At 43.1% G+C, this 25,017-nt stretch overlaps 1 protein-coding gene across 1 annotated transcript in view; it reads left to right on the plus strand.

Moving 5' to 3' along the window:
- The first annotated feature begins 794 nt into the window (after positions 1-794).
- The window catches only part of NUP214 (nucleoporin 214), a 77,712-nt gene continuing 53,489 nt past the window's right edge, over positions 795-25,017 (plus strand). The window contains exons 1-17 of the mRNA XM_026657258.2: positions 795-927; positions 3,112-3,307; positions 4,731-4,882; positions 6,132-6,336; positions 7,195-7,265; positions 7,616-7,679; positions 8,898-9,001; positions 9,635-9,741; positions 10,239-10,305; positions 11,152-11,278; positions 15,910-16,071; positions 17,247-17,727; positions 19,462-19,637; positions 20,837-20,928; positions 21,538-21,627; positions 22,308-22,457; positions 22,727-22,885. Coding sequence (XP_026513043.1) covers positions 886-927; positions 3,112-3,307; positions 4,731-4,882; positions 6,132-6,336; positions 7,195-7,265; positions 7,616-7,679; positions 8,898-9,001; positions 9,635-9,741; positions 10,239-10,305; positions 11,152-11,278; positions 15,910-16,071; positions 17,247-17,727; positions 19,462-19,637; positions 20,837-20,928; positions 21,538-21,627; positions 22,308-22,457; positions 22,727-22,885 — 2,445 coding nt within the window. The 5' untranslated portion in view covers positions 795-885. The remainder of the gene's footprint in view (positions 928-3,111; positions 3,308-4,730; positions 4,883-6,131; positions 6,337-7,194; positions 7,266-7,615; positions 7,680-8,897; positions 9,002-9,634; positions 9,742-10,238; positions 10,306-11,151; positions 11,279-15,909; positions 16,072-17,246; positions 17,728-19,461; positions 19,638-20,836; positions 20,929-21,537; positions 21,628-22,307; positions 22,458-22,726; positions 22,886-25,017) is intronic.

Here is a 25,017-nt window from a genome sequence, read left to right on the forward strand (position 1 = left end):
TTATTGCATATAGTATTGCCAAGGCTTCAACCTCATGAGTGGCTTAAAGATCATGAATTTCTTACAACATACATCTTTGGGGTTTCTGGCCTTCTAGCGCCTGAACCTTTAGGCTACATTTAGGCCACATACACCCCACCTCCATCCCAAACAGCATGAGGGTTGGACATTTGCTTGTTGTTCTTTAAAAGAACGTGCCAGTCTTACGTAATAAAGTGACTCCAGGAGCTAGGGCTTCAACTAAAACACCCAATATCACGAGAGGGGGCAACACTGGAATAACTACTTTCTCCTAAGGTTGAGGCTGGTGCTTTACTGCAGTGGAGTGACAGTAATGTGACCGATCAGGTAAGGGAAATGTTAGCCTGTGAGTTACGCTGCAGCCTCCTCCCAGGCTGGCTAGATCCACGGTAGGGTGACCAGATGTGACTCCCCATATTGGAGGTATTGTCTTCTATAGGCAGCTATACACCCCCCCTGAAAAATAAGTGTTGTGATTTTTCACAGGTGCTATCTGATCTCCCTCCTCACACAGGGTCAGGTTTGAATTATTCAGTGTAGCGCCTAGGAGCCCCAGGAATGCAGCAAGCCCCCACTCTGCTAGGCGCTGTACAAACCATAGTCGCTGCCCCGCCCCGCTCCCCTTTAGCCACGCCCCTTCCCAGTCAAAGCTCCCACCCCCTGGCATTAGGCCCCTCCCCTAATCTTAATCTCTTTCTACGCTTCTTTCTCCCTGCCCCAGAGGCGCTACCATAGAGCGCTGCGGCTAGAGCGGCTCTTTAGCCCTGATGGCCACCGGAAGCGGAAACGTCTGTTCAGGTCCCTGCGCAGCCCGCTGGCGGGGAAGAGGAGCCGAGCGGTTGGCGCCGGGGCTGAGCCGGAGCCATGGGGGACGATATGGACGTGGTCCCCGAGCGGGAGATGAAGGTGCGGGAGGGCTGGCGGGGTTGGGGGCCCGGTGCGGAGCGTAGGGGCTGGGGGAGGACGCGGGGCTGGGGCCTGTGGACCCTGGGACGGGAGGGGGGAACCCCTGCGTTGGGGGGCTATGAGGGAGTTCTGGGGGCAGGGGCCTGTGTCCCGGGGGCAGGGAGCGGGGTGGGGGGATTGTTAGGGTGCACGGGGGGGCTGTGTTCTGGGGGTAGGGAGCGGGGTGGGGGAATTGTTAGGGTGCACGGGGGGGGGCTGTGTTCCGGGGGCAGGGAGAGGGGTGGGAGGATTGTTAGGGTGCACGGGGGGGGGCTGTGTTCCGGGGCCAGCTAGCGGCGTGGGAGGACGCCTGGGGTAGGGTGGTGGCAGCCTGTCACTCAACTCAGCAGCTGTTCCCTCTTCCAGTGTTCAAACGAACCCTCTTCATTCTCTCTCTGGGGCCCAGTCATCCCCCTCTCCCCTGTATGGGTGGAGCCCTGTGCCCTGGAACTGGGACCCCGGGCTGCCGGGGCCCATGTTACTCGCTGGCCCAGGGCAAGCTCCTTTCCAGGCAGGAGCTAAACCAGCTTCCTTCGTAGAGCTTGGTAGCAAGACTGGTTATTCAGGTGCAACATTGTTGTGTATGACAGGACGCGGTTGCTTCCTCAGTTTTCCACGCCTGGGGGTATCGAGTTAGACGCCTGTATCTATATTTAGGTACTTTACTAAGTGCCTAAGGAGGGGAACCCCTAAATAAGTGGCCTGTTTTTTTGGAGAGGTGGGGGGCACCCACAAGTGCCTTTTACATCAGTAGGTGCTAGGGTGACCAGATAGCAAGTGTGAAAAATTGGGATGGGAGTGATAGGCGCCTATGTAAGACAAAGCCCCGAATAGTAGGACTGTCCCTATAAAATCAGGACCTCTGGTCATCCTAGTGAGTGGTCAGTACTTCTCCTTCCCCATCAGGCAGTTTGTTTAGGAGCCTAACTTTAGGCACCACCATTACATTTTAAAACATTGGTTTGTGCGTGTTTTTGTGTCAACCTATTAACTTGGGGAGTGAGACTGTATAGTAATAATGGTAACATTAAGTTCTCAATCCAGTCAATCAGCATTTATATGTAGCTTTAAAATTTGGTGGTTTATAATCACCTTTTTTCCTATTTTTCTGTTTCCTGTGATGCAAAAGCCCTATGCAAACAATAGGTGGGAGTGATTATATGCAAACTACTGCCAAATACACAAAGTAAACATTCAAGGCGGAGAGGGAAGATGGAGGGGGATTTTTTCCTATTGTTTTGGGTATAGCTATCTTAATTGTTACTACAATAGCAGGTAAAAATATATTCAGACACATATACCACTTTTAAGTTGACAGTGTCCCTCAACTGTCACTCTGACGACTGTACTAGCCATGATGCACAGTTTTTTTCAAATGGAAAATGTTGTGCTACCTTCTAGGAATGTCTTCATGTTCTCCAAATGCTGCCAATTAGTGCCAAGTATATTAAGGATTATCAAACTTTTGAAAAAAAAATACCTGTCAGGAATTAAAATGGTGACTTCCTAATTTATTTTGTAAACAGTGAAAAGAAGTGGTCCATTTTAGGACACCTGATAGAAAAATACTTTTAAAAAGATGCTTGAAAATAACTTGGTGCTCAGGCTGTAAAGTAGAAAAAGTGAAGCAGAAATGGTTTAGTATTTAAACCTCCCTGAGAGAGATGTCAATATCATGTTGAAAAGGCACCTGTTACAGTTTGTGGTGAAAGTGTTTCATGAGATTAATAACAGCCTTTCCTATTCTGCATTATTTATCTTGTCAATATTAAATGTGCTGAGTGAAGTCCTTGGTCCATCTGTTTATAGATAATTCATGGAACTATCCCTATCACTCTCTCTGTTTATTAAAAAAAATCTGGAAGTGATTGTAACAAATGATTTTTCCTTGGGTCAATTTTAGGGTCAATATTTTTGTCATTGTGGTGTGTAAACTATTCAAAATAATTTTCAGGAGCTTGTGGTTTGGCAACCATGTGGGAAGTAACAATTGAGAGGCTGTATGCGTAGTAGTGGGAAAGTGTAAAGTGCTTTTTAATAAGTTCAGTTTCTCCAGGGTGTAAGTGAAACTCAGTTTTCTGTCCTCTTCCCCACCCCACATATATACGACTAGAATTGCTTTTTAACTCTATTATTTTATAACAGGATTTTCAGTTCAGAGCGTTGAAGAAGGTCCGAATATTTGATGCTCCTGAGGAACTCCCTAAAGAGCGTTCCAGTCTCCTTGCCATCTCGAACAAATATGGGCTAGTCTTTGCTGGTGGAGCAACTGGCCTGCAGATCTTTCTCACTAAAGATCTTCTCATGCAGAATCAAGCAGGAGAAGATCGCAATAAAATTGGTAAGCTTTTTTTTTATTACTGTACAGCGAAGAGAGCTGCATTTGGAAGGTCTATGACATAGTTGATTAGTCTATTTGTGCCATGTTCCATTTGATACCAGCCTGGTTGTGGTGATCCATTAACTTGTGACTACCAGGCTTCATTATTTGAATTTGTTATATCTAGGAATGAGGCAACATATGCTGATGCAACTCCAGCTGATACAAGATGCAGCAGTTGTCTACTTTGCAATATAAATTGCTGTGAACGTGTTATCAGGATACCATACTCTCTGCACAGGCTCCCCATTGAATAAATTCCTGTTCAGTTTTTCCTTCCTGACCTTCAAAGTCCTCCATGGGATTAGCTTTAGCTACTGGAGAGAGTGCTGTTTTGTTCACAGCCATGATCTCCTGTGACAGCTGCAGTCTATCAGGACAATAGTGAACCTGTGAACTCACTTAGGGAGGCTTGTGAGAGCAGGAGATAGAATTTTCACAGGAGCTCAACCTAGATTGTGGAACCCTCTCCAGTAAAAGAGATGAGTCATCACAAAACTACCGCTTTCAGACCTCAGTGCAAAAGTAATTTCTTCAATTTAACTTTCTCTCTGTAACTTCTTCATAAATTACCGAACACACCCTCTTGCTCATGTAAACAAACAAACTTATAAATTCATCAAGCTGTTTTTCCTTAGAGGCTGGGAAGAAAGAAAGGTGGTTGTTAGTATCTGAATGTCTCCTGAGTAATTAAAAATACAATTGTGATGTGTGCCATATAAGTACTTTCTTTCACCTGAGAAGCGTTACCAGACTCATACCTCTGACAGTTGATATTCACAGGAATTCAGGGATTGCCTGGCTATATTAAATCAAATCATCCATCTAATCCAGTATCCTGTCTCTGATAAAGGTCAGGACCGGATGCTGTAAGGAAAATAGTCTTCATCTCACTTCTGTGATTCTCATGCCATATCTTAGCCTCAAAAGTAATGAGACCTGCTGGGATATTAGCCATCAAATTTTTAAAAAATTGTCATGAGTTCTATTTGATCTGTGATATACAACCCTTCCAGTAATTTGTGTATTAAAATTTACAACCAAGTAGATGTAAGTCTCGGCCTCTTCAGTTTTAGGGCAGTCCACATGCCAAGATCCAGAAGAAGGAAATTCCTCAAAAACCTATAATTAGAACTGTTCCTCTTCAAAACAGTTAAGCATCCAAAAGATTATTCAGACTTGACTCATGGAAAGTGGAGTACATGTCTCTATGCCTCCTTTAGAACTAGTCTGCAGTGTTTAGCTTTACATGAATACACTTTAGGTTACCAGGTGGCATCTGTATTTACTTAATAATTCTGCTTAAAATGACCACTTACTGTTGACTGTTTTCTAAGAGTGACCACTCCATACTTTCCCTCTTCCGTTTCCTTTTGTTTTTAAGTTGAAAATGTTCAAAGTATATTGGTTCCTATGAAGTTTCCTGTGCATCACCTGGCTCTGAGCTGTGATAACCTCACACTGTCTGTCTGCATGACATCCAGTGAGTTTGGTTCCTTCATTGGCTTTTTTGATGTCCGCACATTCTCAAATCAGGTAAGGTACATGCAAACAGATGTACAAATTTCACCTTGAAAGGAAGCATTTGATGATAGAAAGGGTATATTTCAAAATGTTTTCCTGGGTGTCCACAGTAGAGTATGCTTTGTACGCAAAGAACTGTGAGGTTTATTCAATAACTTTTCAATTAAAATCTGCTTTAGTTTCCCCACTTGTAAAATGAGGTTATTTACCTACCTCACGGGGCTGTTGTGAGGATCTCACAACTGATGTTCATACAGCCCTGTGAAGAAGAAAAGTGCCAAATATTAATACTGCCACCTCTGACTTGGAATGTGGTAATTCAAGCTCCTGCTTGTATGCTAGCCCTGTCAGCTGCGCTAAGCAGTGTTTGTGATTGTCCCTCTCCACCATTGCACTCTCTGGTATTGCGTAGCTGTAATCTCTCCCTGAATAAGGCACGTGTAGAAAGAAAAGATTAAATCATTATCCAGAAAATATTCTACTGCAGTAGTGTCAGAAAATGACTTATTTTGGCCTTGTTCAATTGTTCCACATGACAGTTTGTATAGTTTACTGCTTGCTTTTTATCAAGTATCATGGGCTTTCATGTTAGTGTGCTGAAGACTGAACTTTAGTATTGACTATGAGCCCCCAATATAGGGAGTAGTATTTCCACAGCTGCTCTACTGGCTTTTAAAAGGGCATTATCAGGTTGTTTAGGTCCAAATATAGATTTAAAAAAAAAAAAAAAAAAACCTTCACTACTATTAGATGCTAGAAACAGTGACAGTATTTGATCTTGTGTAGCACGGAACATACTTAAATATTAATCCCTTTTCAGTGACATTTTTTAATATTCTGGCATAAACAATGTGCTCATACGTTTACACATTCCCCTCAGTGTTTGCAACCCAGCCACTGCAGCACTGTAGAATAAGAAAGGGAAACTGACAAGAAACCAATAGTGAAACTGATTCTCCCCCTCCCCCCCATTAACCTAAATGGTGAAAAAATAAACTAGATTTTTAAAATTTTTAGTCATCTGGAGAAATTAACATGACACAAGGAAATAATTTTTAAATAATACATAACTTTTAACCTAAACATGTCACTTTAACTTGCATTAAGTCTTGGTTTGTGTGCTGTAGCAGTCAGTGTTTTTTTCCTACATCGCAATCGTGACAGTACAGCAGGGCCAAATAGTTATGGATTGTGAGTTTGGGAGAACTTGTTTGCACACTGAATTTATGGGCTAAGGCATTCATTTATTTTCTCTTAAAAGGCTAAACAGCAGAAACGTCCATTTGCTTATCATAAACTGGCCAAAGACTCGGGCAGCATGGCAATGGTCTGTGATCTGAAGTGGAACCCTGCTAGCCCCTCCATGGTCGCTGTCTGTCTGTCCGATGGTAGTATCTCTGTCCTGCAGGTCACAGAGTCTGTGAAAGTGTATGCCACTCTTCCCTCCTCGGTGGCTGTTACGTCAGGTGGGTGACACAACTCTGGCTTAGTGATAATTGGTAAAGATGGAAGTTGCCGTAAAGTGTGTGGAAGTGTAGATGTCACTAGAGAGACAGGCTTATTTGCCTTTACAGCAATTTTAAAATTTTCTCCTGGGGAGCAAATGGAGTTAAACTTAATAGAACTTAATTATATTCCAGGAGAGGTTTTCTAAAAAAATGTTCATGACCTTCTTGAGCAGCCCACTTTGAGAATTAGAGCTAAATGTTTCTGACAAAAGGTTACATTGTATCAGGCCTTCAATATCACTTGAAGGAAAGGCGCAGTATTGCAGGTAAAATAGAATTGTTTCCCTGCATTTTTCAATTACATCAGTGCTTGAGGAACTTTGTCTTCTGTGATGTGGAGTGCAAGCAAGCAGAATTGGTGTTTTGCAAGCATTCTCCAGACTTCTAGCCCAGATGAGGCCTGGTTCAAACACACGTTGCACTGGTTTTACAAAAGGTGTGATTTTTTTTAAAACTGATTTAGTTAAATGGGTGCAACTTTGTGGCTAGTCTTAAATCACAGGATTTTCACCAGTTTAAGCCAGTGCAAGTTTTTGTGTAGCCAGACTCTAAGGCAGATGTGCAGAAAGTTAAATGTTGCTAAAATTTTAATTAATCTGAGCCACGGAGCCTCTATGGACTCATCTTTCAGCATTGCCATATGGTAATGAAAGTCCATGGAATCCACAAGAGAGGACAACTTCAGTAGGATTGGCTGTTTGACTCAGGTTTGAGTGGTATTTAGTTTACTGATGCTGTCACTGGGAAGTACTGTAAGTGTTTAATTCTTCCACTGCCATTCTATTTTGTGCTGATAAAACCCTCTTGTTTACTTAGTGTGCTGGAGCCCCAAAGGAAAGCAACTGGCTGTAGGGAAACAAAATGGCACTGTGGTCCAGTATCTGCCTGTAAGTTTTTGTTTGCAGTAATTCATTGTTTCTTTTCACTGACTTCTAATTAGCTTTAATTTTGCCTTTCATCAGCATGTGGCTATTGAAATTGGGAACATAGTGTAGATAGTACAGTGCCTTTGAGGTGAGACTTTCCAAGCACGTCATAAACATTAAGCATCTCAATCTGCCTTTGAGAGGTATTGGGACATCTGCTGCTGCTGAAATGCAAGGGTCTCTGAGGAGGAATGTGGTAGCTGTTAAAAAGGACCTGTAGCACCCTAAAAACAACTCTTTGGGATCTGCTAAACTCCTAATGGGGGTTGTTGGTGTTCTTATTTCTGAAAGAGGAATTCTTTTTCTTTCAGACCCTGCAGGAGAAAAAAGTAATTCCCTGTCCTCCGTTTTATGACTCAGATAATCCTGTTAAAGGTACAGTATTTCTTTTTTTTTTTTTAATCTTTTCTTCCATTAAAATGTCATGTCCATTGATGTCTCTTTATGTTGATTCTTGTTGGTGCTGAGGTACTTAAGGATGTGCCAGTGTTTCTGCCACAGACCCCTTTTTGGGTTGGGAGGGGTTAATTTGGTAATAAAAACTGCCTCCAGGCCAAAAATTAATATACAAGGCCTTGTTTCAGTTGGACATTCATATGTAGAAATAAGGCATGAACTTTTTAACAGTGAGGATAATTAACCATTGGAACAACTCAAAAAAGGTTGTGGTGGATTTGCCATCACTGAAAATTTTTAAGTCAAGATTGGTGGTTTTTCTAAAAGATATGCTCTAGGTCAAACAGGAATTAGTACAGGGAAGTCCCATGATCTGTGTTATACAGGAGGTCAGACTAGATAATCACAATGGTGCCTTCTGGCATCATATTCTATGAATATTCAAACATTTAAAAAACCGTTAAATGTTTTTTTTAAATGAATACAAGCTGCTCTTTTATGCACATGCAAAATAATTAAAATAATGTTAAGATAAATTTGAGTGACCTGCCTTGGTGGTGGGGGGGGGAAGTAACTCCTGTGCATATCTAGGGTTTCTAAGATGTGCATTATGTCAATGTGTGATGATGACTTTTAAGATGGACTGTACTTTCTAAAGTCTGCAATTACATTTTGCCATGGAGATTTCCAGACACTTCATGAGAGAATTGACCTCTTTTTTTTTATTCATAATTGTCCTTATTTCATAATAAAACTCAAACCACCACTACAAAATTACATTCAGAACTTCCTAATACTGATGCAAATGCAGAAAATTTAGAGTTAAGGCTTCAACTCCATCGTTAAATATGTTCAGTGTGCGAAGACAGTGGTGTGTTCTTGCCCACAGTGTACCAAGGCACAGTAGGCTGGCCCACGTACATGCTTCAGCTTTGTTTCTGAATTTCCTCGCATCAAGTTGGTCTCCTAATGTCACTCAAACACTTCATGTATGTTGTCTGCTAGATGATATGTAGTTGGCTAAGTAGCGCATTAGAAGTTGTCTTCGTGCTACCGCCGAGGTGTAAACCATCCCTATGAGATTTACAATATCACAATAGCATTCGAGTTTGGTTTTAGTTGCACATAGTACAAAATATCCAAGGAAGTGCTCCTTTTAAGATGTCTCTGAATGATGATTATTCATTTTCCTTCCAGTCCTGGATGTGCTTTGGGTTGGCACCTATGTCTTCACTATAGTTTACGCAGCTGCTGATGGGACCTTGGAAACCTCCCCAGAGGTGGTGATGGCTGTATTGCCTGTAAGTGCTAGGAAGTCTCAACTTTATTTTTCTCATTTTAAGAATTTTATGCTAATGAATGTGATGGTAACACTGTTTGTTCTTCTGACCTGCTTATTAGTATAGTATGTTCTTTTTACTGTTCTCATTAGCATCAAATAGAGGTTCCAGTATCAAACTCAATTCTGAAGCTTAATGGCAAAAAATTGAAGTAGGGTCCAATTGGGAATAAATCAGTATCCCATTTTCCATTGAGACTAGACTATGGTAGATCTTTTGAGGTCTCCAAGTTAGCAGGACTTAAGTCCTGCATATCAGATGCTTTGAAAGGTATTTTTTTTTTTTTTTTACATTTTTTGCGTTACCTGGGGTTTCTTTTTTTTTTTTTTTTTTTGGTAACCTGCTGCTGTACGCAATACCAAATTGTACCCTCCCAGGACTGTTTGTGTATAGTGATGCACACATGCACTCCTGATTGCTCCTGCGCACTTTACACAGTTGGACCAGATTAAATTTGTAATGATCTGAGCATATGTCTAAGAAATGTAATGTAACTATATTGTCTAGATATGCCCATTTGTATGAGAAGCTCACTTAACTTGCTTTAATGGAAGCTAAATTGAATGTTGATTTCTGTTCCTCCGGTCTCTGCAGAAAAAGGAAGAGAAACGACCAGAGAAGTTTGTGAATTTCATGGAGCCTTGCTATGGAAGCTGCACCGAGAGACAGCATCATTACTTTCTCAACTATGTTGAGGAGTGGTGAGTGTAGAGACCTATGACCAAGTCTATATACATAACAAACTATCCATTTCTCTGGTGGTAAAATAAAGGCACAAAGGTTTTTAAAGTCATGTGCTTTCCACTAAGAATGAAACTTATGCTTTAAGTGGTACATGGCTTTTAGATTTTTCTGTTCACAGGTCTGTGTGAAGATGTTATGCCCTGTTTGTTAAACTATTTATTTCTGTTCCATCACAAATCGCTTAGAATAATGATGGTGCATGAGTATCTTATATCATCAACTCTGACAAAGGAACTGAAGCCCTGACTGTTAATGACACCTGTTTAGAATGGTGAAGAGTTCACTGTATTTCTCCCCTGTCTTTTACCACTTGAGCATGATAAATCAGTTGCATTCTTGATTCATAAAGCATGCCATAAGTATTTGGGATGCCCTTTACAATAGTACGGGCTGAGGAACTCTATGTGTTGTCATCATATTTGGACTTAACACTGTTTTGGTTCTGTACTTGAAGGGATCTAGTCCTGGCAGCTTCAGCAGCTTCCACAGAAGTCAGCATTCTCTCTAGACAAGCGGACCAGGTAACCTTCCTTTCTACTGCACTTGACCAAATGTATCTTTTCCAGGAAAGCTATCTGGATATCAAGATCTGAGGGCTAGAGAATGCTTATCTCAGAGTTTACCCATTTGATATACATAGAATCTTAAGACGAAAGGAAATTTTTATTACATCCTTGCCTTGCTTATGAGCCAGAGAGTTTTTAGTAACCAGAAGGTAGACGACTGAACTGAAGCATAGCAGGTAATGAGCAAAGTGCCAAAGGGCTGTGTTGCATCAGTGGCTTGGTGCCAGTTTAACATCCTGAATCACTTTTCACCATGGTAACTTTAGTCTTGCTAAAACAACAGGGAGTCTGGTGGCACCTTAAAGACTAAGGGATTTATTTGGGCATAAGCTTTCGTGGGTAAAAACCTTCGGATGCATCCGAAGAAGTGAGGTTTTTACCCACGAAAGCTTATGCCCAAATAAATCCGTTAGTCTTTAAGGTGCCACCAGACTCCTTGTTGTTTTTGTAGATACAGACTGACACGGCTACCCCCTGATACTTTAGTCTTGCTGAGCTCATTAGTTTAACTTGAATCTTAAAGTGAACTCATTCCAGAAAATGTAAGTACCATATGTAAAAGTCACTCAGGAATTTGTGAAGGTTTTTGATAGTTGTAGGATTTTTTTTTTAACCTGGAAAATTTTGACAGAGAGCCCATCTTGTTGCTATCTATTCTTTCTAAATCTTTGGCTAACATTTCAAAGCCAGGCTATCCACAATTCATGTGCAAGGTATTTGTGCTTTCCTGCAGCTTGTTTCCAGGGTGAGTGAGAGTGCTGAAAATCACAGAACAGTAGCAAAAATATTTTTTCTTTCCAGAACAACTGGGAATCATGGGTTCTAGAAGATTCCAGCAGAGCAGAACTTCCTGTGACAGATAAGAATGATGACACCTTACCAGTAGGTGTTGCCATAGATTACACCAGTAACATGCCAATACCTATCAGTAAGTCTTATCTGCTTGTTTTGTTTACTGGGGAATACTATTAATAATAGCAACTCAGATATCTTTTGGGGAGTGGCAGGGTGATAAGAATGGCCATACTGAGTCAGACCAAAGGTCCATCTTAGCCCAGTATCCTGTCTTCTGACAGTGGCCAGTGCCAGATGCCCCAGAGGGAATGAAAAGAAGGGGTAATCATCGAGTGATCTATCCCCGTCGCCCATTCCCAGCTTCTGGCAGACAGAGGCTAGCGACACCATCCCTGCCCATCCTGGCTAATAGCCATTGATGGACCTATGCTCCATAAACTTATCTGGTTCTTTTTTGAACCCTGTTATAGTCTTGGCCTTCACAACATCCTCTGGCAAGAGTTCCACAGATTTGACTGTGTGTTTGTGTGAAAAAATACTTCCTTTTGTTTGTTTTAAATCTGCTGCCTATTAATTTCATTTGGTGACCCCCCTAGTTCTTGTTATGGGGAGTAAATAACACTTCTTTATTTACTTTCTCCACACCAGTCATGATTTTATAGACCTCTATCATATCCCCCTTAGTCATCTCTTTTCCAAGCTGAAAAGTCCCAGTCTTATTTCTTTCTCCTCATATGGCAGCCATTCCATACCCCTAATAATTTTTGTTGCCCTTTTCTGAACCTTTTCCAATTCCAATATATCTTTTTTGAAATGGGGCGACCACATCTGCATGCAGTATTCAAGATGTGGGTGTACCATGGATTTATATAGAGGCACTATGATATTTTCTGTCTTATTGTCTATCCCTTTCTTAATGTTTCCCAACATTCTGTTTGCTTTTTTCACTGCCGCTGCACATTGAGTGGATGTTTTCAGAGAACTATCCACAATGACTCCAAGATCTTTCTTGAGTGGTAACAGCTAATTTAGGCCCCATCATTGTATATGTATAGTTGGGATTATGTTTTCCAATGTGTGTTACTGTGCATTTATCAGTGTCCTGAGAGGTTACATCTTGACCAGGGCTCTGGTACAGTTCAGCATCTAGTTGTCTAATTAGAGAAGCTCTTAGTAACCTGGGACTCAGCAGTAGTCAATATATAACTTATGTGCTTTGTTTTCCATCACTTACTCAATCGATGGAATTGAGATGAGATATTTGGTTTGAAACTACCTGTTGCATTTCACTCCAGTACTTGCCTGTAAAAGTGCTTGGCATGCTCTTGTAGAAGAGTTGTTCCTCCAGGGCTATTTTCTTATATATACTATTTGCATTGATCTCAAGGAAAAGCAGGCTAAATCCATAACCAGGAAAATGCATGGTTCGTAAATGCCTAGGGATCAGCTCTGCATTAAAGCAAAAGGCCTGACCTGGCTTTGTCCCCTCCTATGCTCTACATACAGCCAGTTACGTTATTGCTATAGCTTCTGCTCTGCCTGAAGGTGCCTCAGCGTCTGTCTCTGACAAGGTGCTTTGAAGATCTAATGGCACTACTGTGCTGTACCTTGATGGATGTTGAAAACCCTCCCTCAAAACACAGAGTGAGACTGAAGTGGAGGTGCCTTTGGGCAGAGCAGAAGGTAGGGACAAGCTGCATGTAGGGAGCACAGCAGGATGCCGGTTAACTGAGAACAGCAGGACCTTTATTGTAGCAACAGGCTACGATACGCAATTTGTGTTTAATGCAGAATTGGATCTGAAGCGTTTTGTGTGTTTAATCCAGACACTTTTATTGGATTAAGGAATCTACTGGAGCAGCTTCTTTAGGTCCATGTCTCTTGTCTCAGGATTCAGCTGATCTCTTCAGAGAAGTCCATTGCTACATATTCCATACCCTCCCCACTTAACCCAATCAGCTCCTTTTTGGCTGCACTTAGTCTTGCTTTATCCACTCTCTGACGCTTCCTGGGAGTCAGGGGACTCATCCCTAGGGAGGTGCGGGGTTTGGGACAAATCAGCCTGTATGTGCCCCCCATGGGGCGGGGAGCGTGCTGGGTCTCCCCTGAGGGAGAGGACGGGGCAGGGGTGGGCTGCTGGGGGCGATGGGGCTCCAGCTGCTCCACGGAGCGTGGGCCAAGGAGGGTTACCTGGAGCAAGGCCCACCCACTGGTGGTAGGGGGTGCCTGTCCGCTGGGTGCCAATGCTGCCTCCTGGCCAGCCTGGGCTAGGACCCCACACTCCCTGGCCTCTGCATTTGAATAATGGTGGGGCTGGGGTGGGTGCACGGGGCGGGGGAGCTGCGTGCACGGCACCCTCCTGCCAGCTCTGCCCTGGGCCCGGCAGAGGCCCAAGAGTCCAGGGAGGAGGCGGGGGCTGTGTGATCTGTGCGCAGGTGGCACGGGGGAGCCCAGCTGTCTGCGTGGCAGTCAGAAACCCTTGACCTGGGCCTGCCAAGCCCCCCATTTCCCCCCCCAGCTATGCCAAATGGTATGAGCCACTGGGTGGGAGGCGAGGCCAGACACACCAGCTGCCTCCTGCTCGCTGGCTGCCTCTGCCTGCTCTGCTCACGGCAGACAGCTGCTGTCCTCACCCCATCTGACACTGTGATGTCGAAGCGTGAGGCACTTTAAAGCGCAGGGCCCGGAGCGGTCGCCGTGATTTGCCCTACCCAAGGGACGGCTCTGCCAGGCGTACCCAGAGTTGAGAGGCACCTCACTACCAGCTTCCTATAGCATGAGGAAGCCTTGTCTATACCTGCTGGGGGGTCAGCTCCCCAATTCCACCAGCTGCAGACAATACAAGCGCTCCCCTCTAGGCATACAGGTTAGCGATGGGCATGCTCCAACCACCGAGCCCTCCAAGTGTCTCCTTGGAGTGTCCAGCCCCGATTCACTGGATATTCACAAATTCGCTGCTGCCAAAGAAACAGTGCACTCCAGCTTAACAGTTTCACCTTGGATCGCTGCTCCGCATAACACTTAGACGTGTTTCTACTGAAATCAAGTATAAGTTTATTTAACAATGAATAGAGATTCAAGAGATAGCAAGTAGAACTATTGGAAGCAAATGGTTACATATAAAATAAATCATAGTACACATTCTAGAGCATAGACTTAATTAACAAGATATACTCTCATGTCTAATAAAGTATTGCTCACCAATACTTTTACAGCCAGACTGGCAGTGACCCCTTTTTTCATGAGACACAACAGGCTGTCAGTTTTCCTCTTCGGTGAAGGATCCTGTGTGTTTCTTTGTATTCTCTGATATAACAGACTAATCCTTTGATCTTAATCATAAATAGGACACCCCCCTGCTAATTATTTTTGTTTTCCTGTAGATTTTCTCTCTCGTAGATTTTGCAGTCTTTCAACTGATAACTGGCTCAGTATGCAAAAAGGCATTCATTGTAAGGCATGCAACACACAATACTCATGGTCAGGCAGAGAAATAAGCATTTGTTACCTCCTGTCTGAAAGGAACATGTCCGAGGCATGTCACCTCCTGGTGAACCTGCCTTAACTCCTGTTAAGAACCTAATTTTTAGTATAGATGCATAATTCCTTAAATATTATCCATTGATACGTTTTGCAATGATTATGAAGACCAATGGTTTCTGGGTTTTTGGTTGAGATCTTATATGCTTCCCTTTTCAGGAACTACTATGCATATATCTGACCCAGGGGGGTCCCTGTAAAAACCTGTGCAACCCCTGTGCCCTCTGCCAGTTAAAACCAAGGAATCCCCCTGGGCCACATACCCTCAACAGGTTTTTGTATGAAACCCTAGTCTGTAGTGGACATGTTTCCATGGGGAAATGACCTTCCCCAGCAGGGTCTCAATGAGGTGTTAATAGGAGAAAGAATAGGGTCTTGGGAAGTCAGAGGAATGTGCAGCTATAAACCAGATGAAAAACAATCATAGAGGTTTCTGTGTCCTAGATCTGAGTGTTTAATATAAATAGGGAGCATAAAAAAAACCTGTTATAGGAAATTTTTAAAAGATCTGACAAGCAGTTTGGGGCCCAGATTTTAACCTTACTGAAAACATTTGAATCAGAGCAGACTCCAAAAAGAAATCTAAGAAGCCCAGATATTTCATGTCTGAGGCTTAGACCACTAAGCTGTCCTCTCCAGAGGGGTGTGTATTTAGTGTTGGCATTATTTTTAAAATGTTGCATGGCATTTTAGTTGTACATTTTTACAAAAATGAAATAAGACCTGTTCCTGGCTCAGGAGAACTTAGTCTTGGGCAAGACACAGGATAGATATGGGGATTACTGAGAAGTGAGAGGGGGTTTTATGGGTTGTGGGGAGGAGAGAATAGGCTCTTGGGGAGTGAAGACAAGAGGACTGTTTCAAACATATGGGGCTGCATAATAGAAGGCATGATGCAAGAATTACTGGGTAAATTTTATGCTCCATGTTAAGCAGCAGGTCACACTCGATAATCATGGTGGTCCCTTCTGGCCTTAAAATATATCGGTTTAGAAAACTGTGAAGTCAAGAATGAGAGAGACCAGTGGAGGAGTGAAGTAGACGGATTGGGGCAATTGTAGGGGAAGATGAGAGCAGAGATATGCACAGCCTTGTAGGCAAGAATAAGTAGCTTTGATGTGAGATGGTAAGAAAGTCAAATATGAGGGATTTGGGGTGATGTCGGTGGCAATGAAGGCAGGTGACTTTGACAGTGTCATTAGCATGCTGTGTGGTCTTTTGCAGGTGATGAGAAGACCCTCCCTCCAGCTCCAGTTCTAATATTGCTCTCTACGGATGGAGTGCTATGTCCATTTTACATGATCAATCAAAACCCAGGTGTCAGATCACTCATAGTGACCCCAGAGCAACTGTCAATAGAAGGGGAGAGAGCACCAAAATCAGCAGGTGGGTGCTCCCCTGTGTGGGGAAGAGGCTTTTGCGCTTTAATTTGTGGCACTTTGAAGTACTTAGCTGTTAAGCTTGCTATCCAGGTAGTTAGAGGGTGACCACCAGGAGGCTTTTGTGGAATAAAACAAGCCTGTGCCCCAGCATATAGAGCGAAGGAAGCAGCTCATGATGGTTTCCATGCTCAAGGTTCCATTCCACCAGCTGTGTGAATGTACATAGCACTCACTAGTTCTAGTGAAGGAACCCAAAGCATTTCTCAAACTGTACACTTATACCCAGTCACTTTTGGGGTACAGGGCTGCAACTATGTGGCAAACCAACTGCCATAACCTGTATCTTTCAAGAAGGCATCTTGGGCACTCTCGTTGTGGTGTTATGTATCGCTTGTGTTGCAGTAGCACTTAGGACCTCCCCAGTCATGGGTCCCATTGTGCTAGATGCTATACAAACACAGAACGAAAAGAGTGCCTGTCCTAAAGAACTTTTGTGTTCTTCCCATATGTTGTTTCTGCATGGGGCCATGACATGCGTTAGATGCTTTGTTTGTGATCATGAGGGCTTATTGAAACAGGTCTCGGCTCAACTGCAACGATAGCATTGGAAAACTGGTGGGAAGTAAATAGTCTTAATAGGCATGTTGAGCATATTACAGTGTGTGTAAAATGTAGATTAGGGGGCTCCTTGTGCCAGCCTGGGCAGATTAATTCATTCTCTGTTTCGCTTCCCTGTATACATGGAGTGATGATTCAGTGCAAAGCTACCCGTTTCTTCTTTAAATCTAAACATTTGCTTTTACCTCTTGGAACAGAACACCTTAGTTTGGCATTGTGCCTCTTGTTGCATCCACAGTAGACTTGTGCACTGGCAGGCTGCTTTATGTGGGATGAAACAAACCACATCAAAACTGATGGCGGAATGGTGAAGCCTTTTCACTGGAAATTCCGGACTAAATTAATTCAGAATGGCTTGGGGAAACGATAGCGTCGAGCAGTTCTTGGGCTTTGTCCATTCAATATCTCAGCGGTTTGACTTGGAGACTGAAGCCTCCCCTTCCTCCCTGTCATTTCGTGATGTTGTCAGTCTCAGTGGTGTGACTGACTTTTACTGTCCGCTTGCAATACTTCCTTCCTTTAATGATAGAATATTAACTTGGTCCAATTGTTTTTCTCCAGGAAGTACTGCCACAACCCCGACCACCCCTCCTGCTCCTGCAAAGTTTGAAACTGCACCAGTTGTCACTCCTGCCTCAGCTCCACCTCTTGCTCCTGCATCTTCAGCCTCTAGTCTGCTTTCCGCTGGTGGTGGAGCCGCCACTTTTTCCTTTACATCTTCAGCTGTAAAGACGTCTGGCTCTATGTCTGGAGACCCCCCACCATATCCCTTTGCATCAGATGTCTCCAAGCAAGCTCTGGGTTCCAGTCTAACTGGAGCAGCTGCATTCTCTTTCTCTTCTGTTTCTTCCAAAGCTTCAATGACTCCTTCCCCCGCTGCAGGCCCCATGGCAGCTACAGCCAACTCCTTCTCTTTTGGAGCTACAAATTTTAAACCAACTACAGACAGCGCACCTGTGCCACCACTGTCTACCACACCTGCCGGACTGAAACCATGTTTCACCCCTACAGCATCTACTGTCAAAGTAAACCTGAGCGAGAAGTAAGTGCAAGCTGATGGCTTATGTAAAGGGTGGGCAGTGGTTAAACCAGTTTGGGAATGTGTAGCATGTGGGGATAGTTACTAAGATCAAACAGCTATTTCCAGTTTGTGGTTTTTCTAAGGGGATCCTCTATGCTCCAGACAGAGTCCTGAGGAACGCCTTCTCTACCCAAGGCTTTGTCCTAGGTACGAGGTTGGAATAGTGAAGTTGTCATAGGTTGTATTCATAAAGCAGCAAAACTTGCACGGCACCAGCTTGCTATGTACCTAGTGCTTTTATCTTTTTTTCTTTTTTTTTCATAATCTTGTCCCTTGGCTTTTGTTAACTTAATACGGGTGAAAGGTACCAATTTAACACCATTGCAATTTGAAATTCTCTGTGTCCAGAGCAGGTACAGCATGGGTGGTAGCAGTGCAGGCTTCCTCTGCTGTTCACTAGTGTGCCTCACCCCTGACCTAGGGGTGAGAGAGTAATTGTTTTCAAGGTCCCTGTCATTCTTTTCTCTCTACTGAGCCTATCAGTGAGAGGTAACAGTGTTTTTTTTTATGCTGACATTTGTTCATTGAGAACTGGACCTGAGACCTCCCAACTCACTTCACACAAGCAATTGGAGGGTAACTGCTTCTGATCAGTATCCATATGAATTGGATTTGAGTCACCGGTGCAAAAAGTTATTGTGGCTCCAAAGCCCACTGTCTGTTCTCACAGATATTTAATTCACTTAACTCACTCTGCCTTAAAGGGAAGAGACTAGAACACCAAGGGAAATGTTAATTGGAGCAGGGGTTTAATGAGATCAATTCTTTATATTTGTATAAGGAAATTTCTAATGGTTCTAAGAATTATTTTTAAATTAGAAAATATACTTCCACTAAGATCTTTGGCTGTAGCTTTTAAAGCTTGTTTAAAGTTATTGTTAAAGACAAACAAGGTGATCAATTCCTGAATCAGCTGAATATTCATCTCAAGTGCTGGTTCTGGTTTTTAAGATAAATGGAAGTTCCTGTTCTCCTGCAGCATTTGCCTTTTAAAAGTAATACCTGACACACCTTACAGTGCCAGCACTAGTTTCATTTGATGTATAGCTCAGGTTTTAAGGCTGCTGGTTGTTAATTTTCCTCTGTGCCTGATGTAACTGGGGGTCGGATGATTCCTAGAATTGAACAATTCCCTGATCCAGAGCTGACTCCTACACAACTCTGGCAGTTCTGTGCTGATTAGTCTCCACACAGTTCTGCTCTGGTGGTTGAGGCAGCAGGAACCAAGTATCAGATAACCTTCACCAGCCGCAGAAGACCATTCTTCTTCATGACATTCTCTGCAGTTACCCATTATAGCAGCCACGAGCCATGTCATGTGAGCCACGGAATCTTTTCAGAATAGATTGTCTGGATTGCATATGCCTCTTGAATCCAACATTCTGGAATGAGGTGTAAAAGCCCCCATCTGGTGACTGTCTCCGAGTCCACTTTGTCCTTTCACCAATTTCCCATTCTCTGAAAACACCACCTGCTCCTTCTGCTATGCAGTCTCATCCATATTCCCTGAACGGCTTCTTCCCATCTTCACTCCCAGCTAGAACAGTACTTGGTATCTGGATATTGAGTCCCAGTACTGATTCGCAAAGTTTTAAAAACTGTTTCCTCTTTAGATGTTAATGCTTCACTTTGGGTCTATGAGAGGAAGTTATGTCCAATTCAGGCTGCTGAAATATTTGCCGTTTTGTCTTTCAGGTTCACTGCCATAGACACGTCTGCTTCTGCTGGCAGCAGCAGTCACAACAGCTCCACGATGTTTTCATTCTCCACTACCTCCAAACCTATTCCTGGAGGGCCCCTAAGCCAGTCCACACCCCTCTCTGCTTCACCTGTCACCCCAATGAAGGCATCCACCCCTGTGTCTGCAACAAGTATGACATGAGGCTAAGGCTAGATTCTTTCTTTTTCCTTTTTTTTTTTTTTTTTGCAAATTTCTATCTTACCAGGTATAAAGTGAGCATGAGAGGTTTTCTCTGTGTGGCTTTCAACTAGTGCAGATGGGCTATGGTTCCTGAAGTCTCCCGATCTTCAGACTGCAAACTATATAGTGCAATGGGCCTAGTACTGGGACTGGACGGGTTTCCCCTTTGCCCCTCATTCCTCACAGGGATAACTATTCATTGTCTCAAGTAACATATTTAGCTTCGTATCTTCACCTAGAAGCTGTTGCACGTTCAGTGGACTAATGCATCTCGTTATATTGCCAAAATGTGTTTGCTCTGCTGCAGTGACTTAATGCGTTACCTTCCATCTCTAATGGCCAGAGTTCAAACTGATCACAAGTGAAATTAAACTAAATCTCATCCTGTTAACAAGTTAATGTTATTCCATTTCTCATATTATCATGTGACTAGCTGTCTCTGGCAGGAGTTGTCCAAGATTGAAATAGCAGGGGTGGTAAAGGTCAGACTTGAAAAGTACACCTCTACCCCGATATAACGCTGTCCTCGGGAGCCAAAAAATCTTACCGCGTTATAGGTGAAACCGCGTTATATCGAACTTGCTTTGATCCACTGGAGTGTGCAGCCGCGCCACCTTGGAGCGCTGCTTTACCGCGTTATATCCAAATTCATGTTCTATCAGGATCCTAGCATTGGGCTAAAGGATGTCGCATGTTAGTACTGAGTAGTAGTATTAGCAGAGCTCTTGCAGTTGGGAAGGAGGAATTCTTGAGGAGCACCTATCTGTTATAGCCAGTCTAGCCATTGGTCTCACTTTCATGAGAGTCAAAGTTCATCCAAACTACTCCACAAAGAAAAAGTGTGTGTGGAATTTGGGGAACATGCTTGCCAGCCTGGAACCTGTTCTCCAGTTCCAATTTATCTGTCCTGTGTCTGAGGTCTGGGAGCAGGGGTAATGGATTTGGCTTGTAGAACCTTGCTGACTTGATGTAGATTGATGTGTCATTTTACGGGGATGGACTTGCTGAAATGCGCTGTTAGGCTTTGTACCCTTCCGTCTAGTGATCAGAATGTTCCCAACAGTGGGCATGTCCCATCTCCAATTAGCAACCTGTTTTTTAGATAACTATATGTGTTTGTCTATAGTTATTTCTCTCTTTAAATTCTAGTGGCGCGGCCTGCTCAGAATGTGCCTGCAGCATCTAATCTACTGAAGACCGCCAGAATCACCCCGCCTGCAACAAAATCAATCTCCATTCAGGTTAGGAGAATTTGAGCAGATTATACAGGAGCTGAGAAATTTCACTGGCCTGTGATTTGCTTTAGTCTTGGACTGATTTAATGCTGTTAGGTCAAGGGACCAGTGAACTAAGATCTAAGTCACAAACTACCAAAATTAGAATGATATGCTATGTAATTTTGGGAAGCTGGAGCTCTGACATGGTTTGGAGTCTGATGTAATAAACAGAGCTAGAACTAATGCTTTGTGCTGTGTGGAAATGTGGAATCACATCTTTTTATCAGCAGTGCGATGTAATTCTTTGAAAATTCTGCGCTGCTTTGACTATTTAACAATATTAGAAAATATAGTGAAAGGGGTAACTCCAAGTGGTGCATAAAGATTTAGCCATAATTTCCAACAGCTTTAATATGTTCAGTGTGGTTAAATCTCTGCAGCATTGTTTGAACACTTAGATATCATTTTCAGTTTATTGTTTAGGTGAACATTTGTGTTTGTGAGAGTTGTTCCATAGGACAGTTTATGCATCTTAAATGACTTTATACACAAACCATTTCTAGCAGCAGATGTTGGTTGGTAATAAAGATTTTAATTTTGATAAGTTTACATTCTCAACACCTGGCTTTCTAGGGAAAGTCAGCATTGTCCAGCACTGGGTTAGAGAAACAGGTCCATCAGTGGAAGGATTCGGACCCTGTCATAGCAGGAATCAAAGAGGAGGTGAGATTTTCAAGGATTTTTGTCTTCCAACTTCTAAGGGTATGTCTATACTTACGCGGTAGTTCGACGGCTGGCAATCGAACTTCCGGGTTCGATTTATCGCGTCTGGTCTGGACGCGATAAATCGATCCCGGAAGTGCTCGCCGTCGACTGCGGTACTCCAGCTCGGCGAGAGGAGTACCGCGGAGTCGACGGGGGAGCCTGCCTGCCGCGTGTGGACCGCGTCTGAACCGCGGTAAATTCGAACTAAGGTATGTCGACTTCAGCTACGTTATTCACGTAGCTGAAGTTGCGTACCTTAGTTCGAATTGGGGGGTTAGTGTAGACCAGGCCTAAGAAGATCACTGTACAGGCATGTGGTCATCTGTCCCTCTTTCATATTCCATTAGTGTCCTTCAGTACTTAGTTACCATGGGAGATCTTTCCATTATACTCTGAACCACTTCTTTAAACACTGTCGCCCCTGTTTGGCTGCTTAAACTGCTAGCATTAAAGTTATGTTGGGAATATAGGGCTCTCTTCCTTGAATTGGAAGGGAATGCAAGAGACTTGCCTTTGTCTGTAAATTATCATGTACGCATGGCTGTATAAATATATTAGCCAGCCCCAGAGCAGTGACATTTGTTCCAGAAGCTGTCATGTCACAGTGGTTGAACTTTCTTTACCATCTGGCTCTGTAGATTGCACATTTCCAAAAGGAGATGGAAGAGCTGAAAGCCAGAACTTCTAATGCCTGTTTCCAAGTCGGCTCTGCCGAGGAGATGAAGAAGCTGCGGACAGAGTCTCATGACCTTCAGACCTTTCTCTTGGAGATTAAAGAGACAACAGAGGTAAGTAGCACAGCAGAACTTCTCCCACATGTTTGCGCATTGGTTGAGACCTTCAAGGCTAGCATTTCGGGATAGGCATCTTTGCTTAACCTGTTAAGTGCTGAACAATATAGCTGAGATGTCTGGATGTGCTGCTTCAGTATGCGTGGGCATACCCAGTTGTTCCTGAAAGTAAACACTTTTTTGCTGAAACCCACGTACATACTGATGCAAACGGCACTGTTAAGGTCTTTTGTTGAAATCTGGCTCATCTCTTCATCTGTTCACAGTCCCTTCATGGAGATATCAGCATTCTGAAGACAACCCTGCTGGAGGGCTTTGCTGGGGTGGAAGATGCTAGAGAACAAAACGAGAGAAATCATAACTTAGGATATTTACATCTGCTGTATAAGAAACCATTGGACCCCAAAAGTGAAGCACAGCTTCAGGTATAAAGCCTGCTCACTAACTTTAAACTGGAGTTTTAAAATAAAATGCAACTATTGAGGCTTGAATGTAGGTTGCCCAGAAGCTTTGCCCTGCCACACTCACATTGCTTCAGCACAGTGTAATAACAGTATGATTTCATAGTGTCTTTCAAAGATCTCAAAGTACTTTGCAGACATTACACCCTTAAAACTGCTATTTGGTAGGTATTGTCCCCATCTAAAATGGGGACAACCAGAGACATACAGAAGTGAAGTGACCTGCCCAAGATCAGAGTCATTGGCAGAGCTGCAAATACAGCTCCTGACTCCCAGTACCCTAGTCTAACCAATGACGTTTACTTAAGTGAATTTTTTTTGGCCAGTGCCAGTTAATTTTTTTTTTTTTTAGCACTTCATAAAATGATCTTTTCAGAATTATTTTTATCTTTAGCAAATGCTTTGCAGAGCAATTTGATGATTTATAATGGCTTACAATATTGTGGTTAATTTCATGGATGGCAGAGCATAAAACTAAATGGTGTTCTAAATGCCTGATTGCAATGGAAAATTTCCCAAAATACTCAAAAGGCTTTGAAAGAGATGAAAGAAACCAGGATAAAGTACATCTCCTCCCCCCCCCCCCCCCCCCCCCCCCCCCCCGGCAATGTTGAAAGGTACTATGACAGATATGGCAATTTCCTGAAGTATCTTTGGGAGATTTTACTGTATTAAGTTTATGTATCATTGTGGGCCAGGGATTATATGTTCTACCATGGGGAATGGTGACCACAGCTGTCCAGCAACTAAAAACTGTGTGTGTGTGTGTGTTGGGGGGGTGATTAGGCAAATTCATTCTGATTGTAGCACCTCTAGAGAGATACTACCACGAGGAGAGGCTAGCATATACTGGTTTAAACTGGATTATCCAGAGGCTGACAGACAAAGAAAGGACTTTTGCATAAATAGCCTGAGGTTTAAATTGATTCTGTGCCTGCTTTCTGGTCCAGCAAATGGACAGAACCTACTCTCCAAGGCGGGCCTCAATCCTTCCTGGGAAGGGCTGCGAGAATTTTTGCCTATGGAGGTCCCGTAAGACTGATAGGTGACCTCTGATAAGCTTTCTAGCATGCATATAGGAACTTCTATAGTTTTAAGTAATGCTTTCTCTGTAATGCTTTCATTGTAAGAATAATTATGCTTGCTTAGAAAGAGCTGTGTGTTAACTTATAACTGGGGGCAGTTAACCTGTTCATAGCCTTTGGAGAGAAAGCAAAGTGCAGATGCAGGCCTCTGTAGGCAGTCTGGCTTGCTGGGGTGTGCAGCCTGGAAAAACCCCAGTCGGGAGGGGGAGCGACGCATGTCTCCATGCAAGAGAGGTGATGGCTTGTAGCTGGAAACCTAAGAGTGGGTGCCCTTACTGAGCCATGGTGGGGGACCACAGGTACAGTTGCCCTAAACTATGACAAGTACATCAGGGAAAGTAAAGTAAGCGTGCCCTATAATTGTGACACTTATCTAGTTCTTGGTTCCCTATAGACAAAGCATGCTCATCTCAGGGAGTCTGACTAGGCAGTTGAGGGTACCTTTTGTGTTATAGTAATTAAAAATGGTTTTGTGCTACTAAAAATTAATGGTATGACAGTTAATGTCACATCAGAGTGCACCACTTTGCATGCAATTTCAGATTTCTATTAAAGGGAAAATATCTGCCCTTCCTAATTCACAGTATTGCATGTTTGTATGTAGTCCTTATATAAAGAGACCCATTTTGTTTTTGGTATAGTGTTCATTGCTGACATGGGGCCTGTTGGAATCCCATCCAGGACCAGGAAAAGAATATGTTCTATAAATATATTTATTCATATATTGCTGTAGTGAAAAGAAGAGCCACTTTCTCCTTCAGATTTTACTAAAATTCCCCTGGGTGCTGTAGATTATTTCACGGTCCAACTTGCCTCGTTTCTCCATTTTGCAAAGTAGCATGTGTGACTTTAAAGGTATGACAACCTGGTTTTAAGAGCTGACTGCACAGACCTTGAAAAACAAACATGGGGAAGGATGACAGAAGGGGAGAGAAGCAGAAAAATTGAGACGGGAGTAGGGACAGAGGATTTTCAGCTAAACTTTCTGAAAGAGAGTCTGCCTCCCATCTT

Source organism: Terrapene carolina, unplaced genomic scaffold (genome assembly GCF_002925995.2).
Source record: "Terrapene carolina triunguis isolate 2854851 unplaced genomic scaffold, T_m_triunguis-2.0 Scaffold238, whole genome shotgun sequence".
NCBI classification, from domain to species: Eukaryota; Metazoa; Chordata; order Testudines; family Emydidae; genus Terrapene; species Terrapene triunguis.